This window comes from Syngnathus floridae, chromosome 11, assembly GCF_059516105.1.
Source record: "Syngnathus floridae isolate MCC-2025c chromosome 11, RoL_Sflo_1.0, whole genome shotgun sequence".
Lineage (NCBI taxonomy): Eukaryota > Metazoa > Chordata > Actinopteri > Syngnathiformes > Syngnathidae > Syngnathus > Syngnathus floridae.
In genome coordinates, this window is record NC_142423.1 from 10,755,838 (window position 1) to 10,773,392 (window position 17,555).

Here is a 17,555-nt window from a genome sequence, read left to right on the forward strand (position 1 = left end):
CATGACATTGCTTGTAAGACTCAGTTAAGTAAACAATGAAATTAAAAGAACATTACAATCTTCCGCAATGAATAGAGATAAACTTCAAGTTGTCTGTGCATATTCATAAATACATAGGTAAATAGTTCTCATTTTATAGACTTGCAAAGATTCTAGAACGACCTTGGCGGCCGCATACGTAAGCGCACAAGACGACGATGGCCATCTCGCAGGACATCAGTCTAATCTGGCTGCCCTCCGAACGGTCGCCGAGGAGAAATACGAGATTACCTTGGAAGAGGTCGGATGTCACTGGAAGCGTGTGTGTGTGTGTGTGCGTGTGTGTGCATGTGTGTGTGTGTGTGTGTTGGGGGGGGGGGGGGCAATACCACCTCTGCATTTACTTCGAGTGGGTGAGTATGATTTAAAGGATAAGGTCTTAGCGGCTTAATAGCATCACATCCAAATCATGAGGTCAGATATATTGCATCTTCTTCTCTCACACACACACACACACACACACAATGAAGAGCTTTACTGTGCGCAGTTACCATTAAGTTCAATGGCGAATGCAATCGGGTTTTAATGGGTACCTGATTAAAACGGAAACTGGCTCGGCCAATGAAATAAGTCACTCAAATCAGTTTTAGTTGCAAGGCACATGAACCCAAAAGCTCCAATTTGGCTCAGCCGTGATCATTAGCAGCTTCTTCAACGCTTTTCCATTACGGCTCACTCTTTGGCAAGCTACTCAAGATAATTTTAGTCACTGTAGAAAGATGTAGCAAGAGGATTTACGGCCTTGGCATAAGTTAGCTTGATCAATTGCAGGTGATATATGTGCATCTGAATTTTCCTATAAAATTCTCTGAAGAACACATTTTACATCCAAGCCACAATGGTGAAAAGAGTTCACTGATGCTTATTTCCAGAAGATCAGAAAGCTGAAGCTCACGTTTCAATTTCACCTGGTCCACGCATTTCTCAGGCAGCGGTCAGCCAGTCATCTGATTAACACGTGTAAAAGTATTATCCTTTAAGCAGCAGTTATCACAGCCTGCGTGCTGTCAAGTCCCAGCTGGTCTCTTATCTAAAGAGAGCCACAGAGTCTGAAATGATAGCCGTCCCACACTGGCCAAGGGCAAAGACACATCCCACCATTGCTGTTTAAACTACGTTGACTTATAGCATTACAGATGTGATGTCTTCCATATTCGGCCTGTGGGACATTTATAAATAAAATAAATAAATAACTACAATAAAATAATAAAATAAAAAGTAACGAAAAAATATATATTATATAATATTACAGAATATTAGATGAAACTGTGTTGCATTATGTAATTAAATTAAGTGAAATAGAATAATTCAGAATAATTTTTATTCACTTGACTGAATAGAAATGAACGGTTCCAATCAAACCACCTGGAAAATGTTCTTCTAGCAAGGATGCCGTTTGTGTGCTCTTGCAGCCAGGTTGTGGTCAGCTCATGTTTCTGTCTCAAAAACACACACCGAGGTGACTGTTTATCTTCTGGCTAAAATAGGTCACATTGTATGCAGCTATGAGCTACCTTTGCTGTCAGTCCACACACATAAAGACCCTGCAGGAGGCTGCTTCAGGAAAAACAGGGCGAGCCGGAGATCTGACAACGCAGTAAGCTAATTCTCTTTGATTTATTCAGCCAGGATATGCCCTGACTTCTCTGGACAGTTGATAAAAAGACAAATTCCCCACCTGGAGGGTGAATTGCACGTTCACCCAGGCACACATGAAGTGCGCCGCCCCCTCCTGCCACGAGTGCTATGTATCTTTAAAAGGTAATTCATCAGCGTAGCGCTCCCCTGACATTTAGAGCACCCTTGGCTTTGCCCCCTTTTATGCGGCACCACGCCGCAAAAGCGTTAAGCGAACGGGATTTATGGACCGTCCCCGCTTGAGATCGTTCTTCAACACCTCTCGTCGCCTTCCTTCCCGTAACCTTCCTTCTTATCCACATTATTCACACCGATATATCTGAGATAAAGAGCCATCCAAACCGATATGCGCCTTATGCTCCGTATTAATATAACATCACACAAATAGCTGCATGAATCTGCTATATTCACAGAGCACGGCGTGGTGTAATATATCAAGAGAGCTGCACACACAAAGTGGGCCCTGCTCACAAATCCATAACAGTAATGGAGCTAAAGCTATTAGCCCAGTCACTAAGGAAGAGACGGGGCCATTAGCCGCTGTAGTAGTTCACACGTGTAGACAGCTCTGTGTTGTTTACGTTGGTTCACGTGGACACGGAGACAGCTTAATTTCAACCTCACGATAAATATTTCTGTCGACTCCCCCACCCCCCGTAAAAACAAAGCCGATAGTCAAATGGCTGTAATTACGGTAAATACGCAAAAACACAGGGAATGAATAAATGTCACCAGCCAACTACAATGAAGTCAGGAGCAGAAGGGCAAAAGCTCGCTTGATCTTGATTTTCCACTCATGTTGATGGATATCTTAAAGAAGACACGTTATGCACTTTCTTTCACCATTTAAAAAACGCTTTCCAGTTTTTTTTCTAATATTCTTTCCACAAACTAACAGAGGAATAAAGAATTATAGCATACTTGCACCAATTTTGATGAGCTGCTGAAGCTCCGTGGGACTTCCAGTAAAGATTGATAGTTTTGAGAATCAATAATGAATAGTTGACAGGACATAATCCCTAAACTATGTTCCACTGTGTATAAAAAGTTCACAAAGAACTGAGTGAGAGCTTGAGACTGCACGCGTTTCTTCTCCTTGTCAGAAACCAAAGCTGCAGTGCTTTTAGCTTCTCATTAATATGTCACGGAGGAAAACAGGGTTTCAAGATACTAATCTCACGGGAGGATATGTTTACTTAATTTGCCACACACCTCCCAGTAATTCCTCCAATTAAAAAAAAAAAAGAAGCACAAATAACAAAGTGCCAGTTGTGAGCCGGTTAAGTGAAGTTTGCCGTTTTAATTAGTGTGCAGGTAAACGATAGTGCCCCTTCAATGGCCACAGCTGCAGTGGCGGATGAGAAGACTTTTTGCTCACCTCTATTTGGTTTCAAACGTATTTTCTTTACCCGTCTACTTCCATCACCCCCTACGACGTAGGTTTAATTCTGGTTTGATGCTAAGAGGGCTTGAGTTGTATCTCCAGCGAGGCGTGAGCAGCATGACAGGGGAGGAGGTTTCCTCCAGAGCCAGAGGAACCCGCGGCGTGCCAAACAAATATACGCTGCCAGCCAGCACACTAACTCGTCTCATTATCGTGTTTCTTTTTTCAGAAACAATGCTGATGTGCATGAAAAAAACCAACATATTTTTGTCTCCTGAGAGACATTGCGGTCGACTCATGTGACAACTTGTATGTTTTTTTTTTTCCCCCAAGCTAATCAAGCACCACTTTGATTCCAGTGCAACGGGCTGTTCTATACAAAGGGGCATTTGCGCCGTTGTGACAGTGAACACAGCTTGCTTGTTTTCCGGCCAATGGGAGCGACTCCCATCATTCTCTTTAAATTCAGGGCAGGGGGAGGAACACACAATCTTTAACATTGGGGAAACATAAATAAATTGTCAATTTTTAAGAAATTCAAATCCATTGCACTGGTATTTTGCGATTCACTGTGTACTAAATATGCCCGCACATCAGTATATATGGAAATGTGCTTTAATAGCTCAAGCCTGGTTTCTTGTAGGCACATTTTAGCAGTTGTCGGCACATTCCCGATAACCACGTCGATTGCTGCGCCGGTAAAGTGACAACCTGACATATTGTATTGTGCTTCAGGAAAGGGCGCCGCACGCAGCGGATTTAGACTTCACGTTTAATGACAGTCCGCATCCAACAGGGGGGTGGGGGGGCGTTTCTCACTTTATTCTCCGCTGAGAGCTGTGACTATTTGTTGTCATATAAAACATTCTTGGAGTCAGGCGCTATCAGCCCTGTACATACAAACGTCAGCTGGGACAGGGTCCTGTTAATTCTGGCAGTTCTTTGTATGAGGAAATGTATTGTTCTATTGTATTTCATGTTTTAAATAATGTAAAAGGCATTTGTATTAATCTCGTGATTACTTCATGTACCACTTATCACTTTGAGACTCACTTCACTAGATGCTGTGATAGCGAAGAACATCAGCGCTATTCAATTACGAGACACTAAGAAGTGATTGGAGGCCATGCCTTTTATCGAAACAATTTCAATATTTGGAGTGTTTGGGAGGAGAAAAAAGCTCAAGCACCCAATCGAGTTTTGGCTGCAATTGCAGTAAAATCAAGCCGAAGAATAATAAGAGATATTTCTTTTTGCACATTAACATTAGCTTCAGTGATTGTTCTTTTGCATTTACAAACTGATTATGTTGAAGATGATATTAGGAGCGCGCTTGTATGTAGTCATTTCCAGACCGCGTCTGTACCAATCACACGGGGCAAATAAAAGCCATTTCTTGCATTTGCACTTATCTATCGTCGTAGCGTCCACTCGATCGTAAGCAAACAAGACGAGAAGGAAATTATGAATGTTTGACCCGAGCTAATTAGAAAGTTTGCAGGCTCGGCAGCGGGAATGGGCGGCGGGATAATGAATCATAAAATGGTTCATTACTGTGCTCAGGGAACACTCTCCATCTCAATAAATGGACACAGGGCTTGGCAGACAAATCAAACCAGGACGCGTACGCCGCCTCATTTAGCTTCTGGAAGGATCACAATGAAAGAAAAGGGAGAGGGGGGGAGAAACTCCCTTGCTCTAAATGGTTTCTATTATTGAAGTGTCTCATCGGTTTCACTCTCTCTCACTTCAATTTCTTCTATCTTTTCCTCAATCACTCCTTCCCTCGCTCTCCCAGTCCACCGTCACACTCAGCCGTTTGCCTGCGACCTGTAATTTATACTGTTGTGTTCAGTCCATTTACACACTGCATTAGCAATATGTGCTAAATTAATAGACCAATTGACCACTTTGCTTAACATCTTGACTTTTAATTTTTTTTGAAAAAATAAGGTAAAATAATAATTATTATTTTTTTGCTTCAGTGTGCATTTTCTTGGGTTTTAAAATTCTTGCCAACGAGGTTTTATCAATAAACAAGGATCATATATCTTTTGTTCTGATTGTGGTTGTAAGTAAACTGGAGCCTGATTTTGGGCTAATTGTCAGCCACATGAAAACGAACAACAAAATCGCATCAAATCAAGTTGCCATTTTTGCATTTTAATCCAGATTCTAAAATCCCAAAGTGGTTTCCAGATGCACAATCATTTATTTAGCAGGTAACACATTTAGACCTCTTGTTTTGTTAGGACTTTTTTGAAAAGCCTTTTTGTTTACCCCCATGATTATTTCAGTACTAAAATCACCTAAACTCAAGCACACGTCTTCATAATGGACTTGGCCCGTACCCTGTTCTGCAATTGACAATCGCAGCCCAGCAGAAGGCCCCAACGGGAGCAAAGCAAACTACACTCACGGTAAACAATTTTTTTTTAAAGCCTCCTCCCTCAAAGCAGAAGCTAAACACCAATTCCACGTGCTGCAGCGCTCCAGTCCTGAAGTCACTAGCAGGCTCAATCATAAGGCCTTTATTCTCTGACTCATATCTTCAGTCGGCGGAAGCGGAGCTGCCACAAAATGGCTGCGGGAACAATGTGTAGGTCTGATTGCTCTATTGTGAGTTAGCCGCGGCCTCTGACATCCCCCCCTCCAATCACCGCCTGCACAGCGACTGTCTCTTTCTGACAAGATGTGTCTGGAGACACAGCTGTGGGGGGCATTGTTACAGACAGGTGCGCTACGTTCCTGTTTCACAAAGATGGCAACGACCCGAACAAAAGCCAAACGACGGGAAGAAAATGACTGTCAGTCTGCATGTCTTTTTTCTCAGTGATAAAAAAAAAATGTCGAAAGTTGATGACAGACAGGTTGCCATTTGTCCATTTGGCAGCTGCATAAAAAGGTAAGGGCATCATGGTGACAGGGAGGGGAGCCCTTGTCTATGCAGAGCAGGTGTGAGTGACAATATGTCACGTTCAATCATGTTAGGATGCAGAAAGGGCAGTAGGCTAAAGCGTAGCTAAAATATTCCATGAGGAGTGAAGAGCCATTTTAAAATGTAGATGTCCGTCGCTGTATCCGGCCCGTGCTTACGACAGCATTAATTCAACAATGCAAGCGTTTCCCGCAGTGATTAAACGTGTGCTGCTGTATTGATTACAATACATGCAGAATGTAAATGTGCCCTGGCCTGCACATAATATTCAAGATTAGATGTGCTGGATAGTAGCTTGTAGGTGGTAGTTTTTCAGACCTTTTTTTTTTTTTTTTGCCTTGGGTTGCAAGCAAAAATTTCAGTTACGAACTATGGTGGAAGCTAAATTCTAAATGAAGCATTTTGCCAGATGGTGACCAATTCTTGCTTTCTTTAAGATGTTCATATAGCTAAATTGTAACTAGTCGCACTAAATTGTAGGGAGCAAATTATAAATATTAGTGGTTATGCCACAGTATTTATTTATTATTTTTGCATAACAATTTGGCTGGCGCTGGAAGCTATTATGTAGCTCGTGGGTAGCAATTTATAAGTTGCTTTTACTTTTTGTGCCAGATAGTTACACAGTGGTTGCAAATCATTATTCGTGCTTTTTAGCATGTAGCTCAGAATGATGATTTGTTGTTGTGATTGTGCTTGTTCTTTTTTTAATAAGTAAGGGGATGAGCACTTAACTGTGTTCAGTTGGCCCCATAAAAAAAAACAAAAAACAAAAAAACCAGTATGGGAGAAGTCACGTAGCACGTTTATCATTTTTAACCCCGCGGGTTAATTCCCAGGCAAGGAAGTCAACATTATGATTAGAATCTATTTTCGCTATGACAGAGAAGAGCAATTTAATGTTAATGAACGGAGTTAAAAGTCAGGCCGTCTCCATTAAAGCATCGGGCGGAGTGCTAATAACGAATGCTCGGATGCTTACAGCCTTTGTAGATGTCGGTCGGAATCTGCACGGCGCTGGATGAGTAGTTGACCTTGTTTTTGAAATTGGGATCGTCCACAAATTCCAGCTCCAGAGAAGTCGAGCTCTCCAGTGGATTTTCCTCTTCTCCGTCCTCCGTCTGCACACATGCACAAGACAAAAATCAGCATACAATACAAGCAGGCAGATACAGCAATATGTGCAAATATGGTGACATATTCTGTCAGGGCCCATCTGTGCCTCTGGTTCTGCAAACACGGGCTTTTGTTTGGAGTCTATGCCGCCACATAACAAATACCGTCATAAAAATAGACAACCCTCTGCTTGTAACATTGAATCAACACTGCTTAAGTGCAGTTTCTGCTAAAAGACTACCAAAATTACTGACCCATACCACTTTTTGACACCTCGTGGAAGTACGGTAGCATAAGAGCAGAGCTAGATCCATTGATCGGCCATTTTGTTTGACCAAAGAGCCAAGTTTCTCAATAGTGGTGCAATTTGCATGGTGACTAAGAAAAAATACACACATAAAAGTACATATTTTTTCCTTAACCCACTTACTCCTAAACTGCTTGCTTTTACCCAAGGTTGAGTGAATTATTTGTGACCCAGGTTAATAATTGGATTTGAACTCTTAGAACTGTCCATTAGTACACCATGCTGCCCCACAAAAGGAAGTACAGTTAGATTTAATTTGATATCCAGTAAAGCCACTGAAATGTTTTCATAAGGCCGCTGTTGACGTGTTCCGAACAGAAACACCCATTCAGTACAATTAATCCACTTTTCTGTTAAGCAACAAATGTCAGTAGGTCCGTAGAGCAATTATTCTGAATTGATTGCCTGCTCCCAGTTCTTACGCAGCCTGTTAGAAGTACGCCGAGAGAACAAAAACTTGCCCAGCTGGAGCCGTTTACAGATCAAACCCCATAAAACAAAGACGTGGGTGGTCGGTTCACAATGGCGTCTGTTAAGTAAACAACGACGAATGAAATTTGTGTGCGCTTTAGCTTTGAGCACGTAGATACACTCCCAAATACAAGTTGCCCTTAGCTTCTTTTCACTCATTATTAGTCATCCCCCATTAGCCTTCATTTGTTTAGATCAAATGCATATCTAAGAAGAAACAGATCGGATTATAACTCCTGCTTTCTTACAGGAGAAAATCACATTATAATTGAGTATGAATTGTTGCTGTTTATACTTTAATAAAGCAGCGTAGGTTAATTGGATCTGACATGATAAAACCTGTTGTTTTTTTGAGGAAGGGGGGGGCTTCATTAAATCAAAAGAAGCATGGCAGGGTGGTGATTGATGGGTCCGCTTTAATTGTCTATTAAAACGCAATTACAAGCTGGTTTTTTGGAATGAGCTGGGGGGACGTTCGCAAATAAAGTCACCCGAAGACATGTCTCAAAGTGGCCATGAAAGACCAACAACCACAAGCCAGAGAAACGTCTGTAACTTGCCTTAGATGGCCACACAAGGAAAATAAAATAAAATAAAATAAAATAAAATAAAACAGCAGAATGGCCTGTGTTGTATGAGTCTTCCATAGAACTTAAACGTCTGCTAAACAGAGAATGAGAACAACTATGTTTTCATCGATTGCACAATAAAATCAAAATAAGTTACTTTCTGTCCATCATAAATGAAATGTGATCTCAGTGGGTGAGTCATGGGAATTGGTTAATAACATCAGCACCATGATGTTTGTTGATGACGCAGCTTGACATCAATTCTGTCAATGTCAGGCAAGGAAAAGAGTCCCCTACCTCCTCCCTTCATTCTTTCTTTAGAAGAGTCCCAATCATTATTAACGAAGGCAGTATCTGATTAGCAAGTGAATAAATGCAGGCAGCAAAGACTGATTGGTTCATTTTCTTCAACCACCTACCACCTGTTTTGCGCAAATCTTAACCCAATTTGTTTATTTTTTTTTATCCCTTCCATAAATGGCTGAAGAGGCCAGAGATGACATTTGGAAGATTCTTCCCTTCATTCCTTAACTGATGTGCAGTGTGTGTGTTGTGACAATAAAGTGGGTACACACATACTGATAACCGGGCCAAATGTAAGCATTCTGGACAATGTCAGTAAAGAGCTGATAATCAATGCCTTGACAAGATTATCCTGAGGTGTGTGTTGTAAGAGTGTTTTTTACAAGCTACTGCAAAGGCACTTTTCTCTCTCAATGGATCATTGCATGCCAAATGTTTTATATGTCTTCCTGCTGCAACACATGATTCAAAAGACCAGGATGGTTATCCAGCTTCTGCACACTTTGCTGATTATCTGATAATTGCATACGGACATCACATGCTTCTTCATCATACAAAAATCCTGTGCAATAATTCACATAATAAGGAGTAAGTGATCAAAGGAGCAACAGGAAGGGTTGCAGAGATACTTACTTGACAGTCACCTGAATTTCACCCCACTGGTGAAGCCTTAATTGGCGGGGCTGACGAAGTCCCTGGGTGGGCTACTACGGTTTTCACAACCTCTGCATGACTTCATCCCCTCTAGCTTTGGGCGAAGGCGGGGTCAGTAAAGTAAGGGTCACGGGTGTCTCGCACGGAGTATATGCCGTGTTAATGATGACTGATGCTCTCCAATTAGATGTGCTGACAGGCCCTAAAGTGTCGTGTCATTAATCAACGTGGTGGCGGATGAAAAGAGAATTTTGCAGCATGATTTATTACTCCTTCACCTCCCCCTTCATCCCCTTCTGCTCAGTTCCGTCTAAACATTTTTGGGATTCATCAAACTTTAGCATGGGATATTCAGGTAAACAAACAAAAACAGCTGTGTCAGCAATGCCCAAAACAAACACCTGTATGGAATTTGCTGCAGTGGAACAGGACATACTACCATATGACAATTTGAATTCCAACGGTCTTAAGAAGACCCCTGATTGTTTGTAGGGTTATGGTCAACTACCACCCACTCGCAAATTTTTGAAATAAGGCTTTGGGGAAAACAGCCCGAGTCACATGCATGCACGTAGGACGGGCCGTCGGGCCGACGGGCCGCTTTGTGGTGAGGCTGCTACACTGCCTCACCACAAAGCAGCGTCATCGCACTAGAGACGGCGCTCACTGACGGCAAGATGCAGGGTAAGGGGACGGGTCTTTAGGTTGGTTCGTTGGTTGGTTGGTAGGATTTGGCGGGCAGGCAGGAAGGACGTTGGGTAAGAGGGGAGGGGGTTAAAGCAGTTCGTTCTGTACTCACATAGTCTGAATCCGCTTTGGAATCGTAGTATGAAATGGCATTCTCCTGTGCAGAAAAGAAAGAGTGAAAAGACAAGCTGATGAGAGGAGATATAGAGGTGTCTATATCCGCCCCGAGTCCTGGAAGTGGGTAAGCAAGGAGAGAGAGAGAGAGAAACGGTCAGGGTTATATTCCATCATATACATGCGAGAATATAATCGGCATCACAGAACACAGCAGGAGTAGTGTGATGTGCAACGACAGAGAGGTCGCTGCTGAGGACGCCCCCGAAAATAGATGCAATGTGTTTGGTAAGTTAACATCATGAATGTTGAAACAGTGATAGGACACTGGACAAACATGTCATGTGACAGAGATTTGATGGTGAATGAAGCATGGCAATTTGGATTTGAGAAACTCAGAATCTCAACCGATGACCGATAGGCGAGGTCAAAGCTGCATTGAGTTTTGTTGGATGCACTTATTAGCGTTAGCATTAGGTTTACTAACCTCAAGGAAACATTGCTTTGCTTGAAGTGTGGTAAGGTTTTGAGTCATGCACAAATGTTAACATGCAACAAAAAGGCAAAATTTGGTTGAATATCAAAAGGATCAAGTGAGGTGAAATCATGGAGAGAAAGGCGTGCCATGGTAAGGCTAGAAGATGACATCACGTCCTGGATGTCCAATAAGATCTTCTGGATGCTATCATATTTTGTGTACAAGGGTCACTCGGTTTCCAATGGCGTTGTTGGTACGTATCCTCAATTTGTACTTTTGTTGTAGTAAATGACAGGAAGTTCCTTGCATGACCACAAAATGTCGTATGTCGGGAGTATTATAAACCAAAGCCACCCTGTATCATTGTAGCCTCACATTTATGTTCTTTAGCATTCAAATTGGTACTAGAATGTGCCGTTTGCGTTCGGTGAATACATTAAGTAATCAGCACCTGAAGCCCCGCCGAGCTTCTTAAAGGTCATTCGCCGGCATGGTGTCCACTTTACGGGGGAGCTAGCAGCTGACGACTTCAAGGGCACCGAACTGGCCGAGAAATGGAGATGGTTGGTAGTCCTGCTGACTTCATCTAAAGTCCGGGTTTCCTCTTTAGTAGCCTCTCCATTGCAATATGGCCGCCTTGGCTCACCCCTAGTGCTAATCTGAGAGTCAGCCGTCAAACGGGTTCCTAACAAACTCGACAAAAGCGCCCGTGTTATCGAAACCTCCAACGACACGAAACATGGGGTGGAGTGGCCTGTGGATGACGGACGTGGAAAAGGAGGGCTGACAACACATCTCCAAAGAACCTTTCCGGCTTTGTCGGAGAGATCAGGAAGGAAATTGTGAAGAGGAGGGGAAGGGGACGCCGCTTCGGGGATCAGAGCGGATCACTCAGGGAGTACGTTGGGTTCAGTCGCCGGGTCAGAATGGCGGCTGAGGTCGGGGAGATGTGAAGAGGATGAATTGGGAGGAGGGGAGATGGAGATGGGTGGCAAGTGTGGTAGGGGGTTGCGGGGTTGGTGGCTGCCAGGCACTAAAAATAGCCTCTGCAAAGAGAGATGTGTTGGAAGAGAAAGAGAGAGACGCTGTTGAGTCTGCCAGCAGGATTGATCCACAGCCCAGTCCTGCTTGGACCAGGGCCTCACTTCCAAGAAGCCCAGAAAATGGAAGCCCAAAACATAACTGGACTTTACTATGTCATTTAGTCTTGTTTAGTTCGTTTATTACGATGTATTTTTTCTATTCTATCTTTATTCTTGAAAGTTGCACCCCAATTTCTTTCTATTTTTCCTATCAATTTTGAAAACCCCAGATCATTACACCTATTCCAAGTTCACAGTGCGTAACTGCAGAGTTTCTCTTGGACACAAAAGTCGCTGAACTAAAACCCCATCGAGGATGTTCTTTTTACCCACTAAACAGAAGATAAAAATTTTTGCAACAGGATGTCCCTTTTCTGCGGTTTTTGCGTTGACTCTACAGGCTGACTGTTAAACTCTCTTTTTCTATAAAGTACAGTCTATATTACACACACACACAGACACAGACAGACACACACAATCCACACAAACCCATACAAATTCGTAGTGGCACACAACTAAAATCCACACAAAGCCTTACAAATTCCCAGTGGAACACAACACGCTATCAATAAATTAAATCCATTATACTGAGTGGACTCGCACACTCCAAATAGTAGACAAACACTGAGGGGACCAAGAGATGATACCGGCCTCGCTTCCCTTACATCACTTTTTCTTTATGATACAACATTATCTAACTTATCTCTTTCCGCTGGTTGCTCCATCTGTCCTCCTCCCTGGGCCTTATCTCCATCTTTCCAAATCCACCTCCCACCCCCTCACTCAACACCAATCTCCCCTCACCAATTTTGATTTGAGCAAAAGCAGCAGCAAGTAGCACACAGGTAAGATGCCTACTGTTGCCGTGGGAACCGACCCTCTTTTCTTGATCAAAATGTAGCTGTCTCCTTGGCAGGGTTACAATGTTCGTTTTTTTGGCCATCTGACCAGCTGCCTATAGCAATTTTATTTATTTTTTCAATCGGCATTATCATGAAACTCCTCACATGTAAACGCACCATTAAAAATATACCCTACGTGTATATATTGCAATGTCCCGGCCACGTGTTTGCAACATCAACCGATTTCTCAACAGGCCGACGTGGAAAGGTTTGACATTTGAGCGTGACAAGCGCTCAATCACGCCTGGAGACAGATTACAGTCATATTCATATCTCCTCTGGACACCTGCTAATGATTTTATAATTAGAGAACACGTTCCTCAGCACCTTGGCAACGCTTAGGGGCGTGCGCACATGCATGCAGGCGCACACACACACACAAACGACACCCTTTCGCCTGGCCTCGCAATAATTCCCGGCGCCTGGTTGGCTAATGGAAGCTGACATTACATCAAACACAATAAAGGATTTCATTTAGTGCACTTCATTAGCCAGCAGATACAGGCTCAAGACAAACAAATACAGTTACATACTCACCAAAAACTATCAAAGTGGTGCTAAATTACAAATTCGTCAGGTTTGAGGCAATATCATCCTGATGTTACACAAATCAAGTACAAATGGATTTCTAGTAGTGTGTTTACCTCTAACATGTTGTTCTGCACTTCCACCCCAGTGTGACATATCATTGGGTCTTTTTTACCAAATATTTTTCACCTCGCTGATTTTCTCCACATGATCTGCTGGCAGCGGCAGGATCACACAATCATGCAGAAACAGTCACATCCTACTTTTGTCACCACCCTGCGACGTATCAAAGCCAAATGGTAAGCAGAGCTGCATGGGATTTTCTTGAATGATTAACGTTAGCTTTTGATTAGTGGAACATTTTCAATGACTTGGTAGATTAGAAGGTGTTTGTGTTTAGTGGGCTCACATACACACAGTGTAGTGGTAAGTTGGAAAAAAAAAAAAACATGCCTCCAGGCTGAACACGCACACACACACGTGCACGGATGCACACACTGCTGCCTGAGATGCAGAAAAACATTCACACATGACTGACATGCAATTTCAGACACACAATTATGTGGATAGGAAAATTAAATGGAAAAAAGAAAAAGGAAAGAAAAAGAAACATCAAATGGAGAAAAGGGGAAAATAGGGTCTCATTTCTAGTTAATTACATCACATGTGTGCAAGAGCATGTAAAAGTGAGCTTCTTATGATGCTTTTTTTTTTTCAAATGTGTGGCTGTGTGTTGAAGATGTGAAAGCTCTTTACCAAATGATCTTTCTCTCTCTCTCGCTCTCTCTTTCCCCAATGCCATTTAGGGAATTTTAATTAGGTCTCATTCATGTCACTCTCATACATATTGGACCTTCGCTATGTGTGGGGGATTGAGATGGTGGCAAAAATCAAAAATAATTGACACCCACTGAAATGCATTGGAAAAAAAAGGGGGGTGTGGGGGAATGTCCTGACTGACTGGCCTCCATAAACTCAACTATTTGTATACACGCAATTAAAAATGTATTTTCACGATTCACAAAATAAAGCCTAGAACGAGCATCTAAATCGCTTTCTAAACAACAAGCGGAATGAAATAATTTTTTTCAGTTTTCTCTTTCTTTCCAGGCTCGACACCTCATTAAAAGCACCGGAATCCGTTTATGCGTCTACAGCTACGACGATAAGGAACCGAAGGGCTTTGTCCCGCTGCACTCCGAAAAACGTTACGATCCCATTGTTGCCTGACAGGTCTCGATTGAGGAGCGGGGTGTTAACGCAGATAGCATCGCTCGCCGCATTGCATGGACATGGTGTCAGATAATAAATAAATAAATAAACAGGAAGCTTATAAAGCAACGCCAATGCCCCCTAAACAAGGCACAGATCTTGGGGTGGGGGGGAGACAAAAAAGATAACTGAATAGTTCAGATATCACTGGAACCCAAATGCAATTATTTACATTAGGGAGAAAGAATGATTTGATCCCATATTGAATTTGCAAGTTTGCCCACTTTCAGATAATTAAATATCTTTCAAGAACCTTTTCATCATTTTTAGTCTGCATTATTAGCTGTTAGCTAACCTTATAGAAACTTTTGGTTTAGCGACTATAAAAATCACAGTGTGGTGATGAAACAATGAGATCTGGACCTAACACATTGACGACCCGTTAAAGCAGTTTCATATGATTCATTTCAGTTTGAAACTTCCATTTCCCATGAGTCGGCAAATTGCATTATATTTTTCATTTGACCTTTGTTTCCCCTCAGTCATTTTACCGCCGCTCGACCAAAGAGTGCACGTAAGTCAGCACCCTGCCCTCTCTGTATAAGCTGCCTCCGAATGGGCCAATCAAAAATCAAACCTTGGCTACAAGGAAACCTGTTATTTTCAACTCCGTAATCACTTCCATCAGATTCCTTGCCGTCCCTCACATAGAAATGACAAGTGAAAGGTTGCTTTTGACATTGCGTGCACAGCTGGTGCACAATCTGCACCAAGCACCAGTGCATAATCACAATTCTGTATTCCTCCACCAAATACTTCATAATGCCTGTAAACATCTACCAGTCACAACATTATGGCTGCTTGCACAATTTCTAATAATTATGACTCGCTCAGGTAACCAAAACTGAGACACAGCTCTCTTTTTGATGCAGTCTTGTGAGCTGATTCGGAATCTGACAGGTAGAATTTTTTTTATCCTGAAATGTCATACTATGACTGACAACACATGGTAAAATCCGCATTGTGCAAGCTTTTTATTATATTTTAATATTTGATAAATTGTTCCGACGTAGAACATTCTGGCCCGAAATCTTATTGGCACTGGGCTATTTGCTGCCCTGCTGTGACTAGAGAGGGAGGGGTGAGGGGGGTTTGCAGGTTCAGCCTTTCAAATAACATTTCATGGTTGTTGACTATTTGTGTGAGAGAGCGAGAGTGTGTAGAAATGTTAAAATCAAGAAAAGCAGCGGCACGGCTTGCTGGATTTCTCTTGCCTATTGATCGTCATCTCCTGCGAGGCAGGGTCATCGATCGACGGGATTTAGACATGGGTGGCAGCTGGAGGGTCTATACTTGCATCACAGTTGGCTAAACTCACACTGATACCTAAAGTTTTCTCTTGGTTCTATTCATGACAAGCTTATATACTCAATATTTGCTACATGTTGACAATCAGCCCAGTTAAAATGGACATTTGACGTCTATAATCGTGAATGAGTTAAACGGGGTACACACATTTTCCACTGCATTTCTACCTTTAAGAGTTGCACTTCAAAAAATTCCAATAACTACTAACAATGGAGATTAAAATGGCCTCTCCATATAATAACCATAGCAAAAGGATCTAAAGTCTGCAGAGAAGGCTTTTGGAATAAAACAAAAACAACATCTTAACCGTCTAGCGGCTTGTCATTTTCCTCAGGTAGCCAGTTCCCTTGCCATTATTTTCTTTCCAGGAACAAAACAGATGCAAGTGCATTTTGTGTTTTGGGAATGAGTGATAACACTGTTTATGGCTTCCTTAAAACACTCAGCAGGCGGAAAAAAAAGAGAGGAAATTGACAGTGTTTAGTATTTGTGATTACAAAATGTAGCCATGTTTATCACAGTTTGAATTAGACAGCGCTGCTCCTTGGAATTGTTTATATAGACTTGATTGAGGTGCTGCTGTGACACAACATGTTTGGTCACTATCACTCTTTTCTACATTTTTGCTGCAGGGCGTCTGCGTCTCGTCTTCACATTGCGGAACCGCTGTGAACCAACTCGGGGCACGAAGTCAAACAGGATAAAATAATTGAACAGATCCGGCAGATGTTTGTTTGAGGCAGTACAATGTTTGGATGATTAGCACGTCTGCCTCGCAGTTCTGGGGTTCTGGGTTCGAATCTACACTCAGGCCTATGTGGAGTATGTGGGTTGTGTCGATGTACTAATGAGAAGAAGTGCTCTAGTGTCTAGAAGATGGATGAATGAGCTCATTTGGCGATAAAATCCCTTATTTTTCAGAAGAAATGTCATGACTCAGGGTGTTATTAGCGGAACAAAATTAACAATGAAACTAAGACAAACTGCTCTTTCCTTTAGATTTCACCACACTGAATATGTGACTAATGTATAGCGTTGCTAATGGAGCTGGCAGCTTTGAGGAAATCGTATTAGAGTGGCCAACACAATTTCTCCTTCTGAAGGGCCAATTATCTCAAACAGAGGCTCTTTGAAAGGTCAAGTGAACCGCCCTCCACCTCCTTCCTACTCTCAGCCCCTTGTACTTAAGGTCACGTCACATTTCCAAAGGGAACATTGGAGTCTTAAAAGCAAGTGCCAAATACTGCAGCTGGACATCGGTGGGAAGTGAAATGTCCACCCACGGGTTGGGATAATACTGATCATGTTTGGGTTCGCTAAATGCTGCTTGACTGTCCACATGTTAATCACAGGGCTGACATGAACAGATACTTTCCTGCTCACTTTCACACCAATAGTGGATTTAAAGCTGAGTTTTTGCATTCATACTTACAATAACACCTATGAATAATTGAAAGTATTCAATGAACCTCAAATGGATGTGAATTTATTTTTCAGTATGTTCAGTAGGTCGTGTAGTTCATCTTTTGCTATATTTGTGCATTTGTTGTTTAATGCGACGTGTTCCTCTTTTCAACGATAAAAAGCTGAGTTACTGCTTTGCTATTTATTATCCGCATTATGGTTCATCCTTTGTTCATACTTTTTGGCAAACCATTGGAGCAAAATTCAAGATGATGCAGAGAAAATTTTGATCACTCCTGGAGAGCTATTAAATCTGTAAAACTAATAATCTGTCATTTGTTAGTCAGGCTAATGTGAATGT

At 42.2% G+C, this 17,555-nt stretch overlaps 1 protein-coding gene across 2 annotated transcripts in view; it reads right to left on the reverse strand.

The window, feature by feature from the left end:
• cacna2d2a (calcium voltage-gated channel auxiliary subunit alpha2delta 2a) overlaps window positions 1-17,555 on the reverse strand; it is a 94,341-nt gene that overhangs the window by 26,649 nt on the left and 50,137 nt on the right. For both annotated transcript variants that reach the window (XM_088388851.1, XM_088388850.1), the window contains exons 5-6: window positions 10,219-10,263; window positions 6,982-7,120 (exon numbers count right to left, since the gene is read on the reverse strand). In XM_088388851.1, coding sequence (XP_088244977.1) covers window positions 6,982-7,120; window positions 10,219-10,263 — 184 coding nt within the window. The remainder of the gene's footprint in view (window positions 1-6,981; window positions 7,121-10,218; window positions 10,264-17,555) is intronic.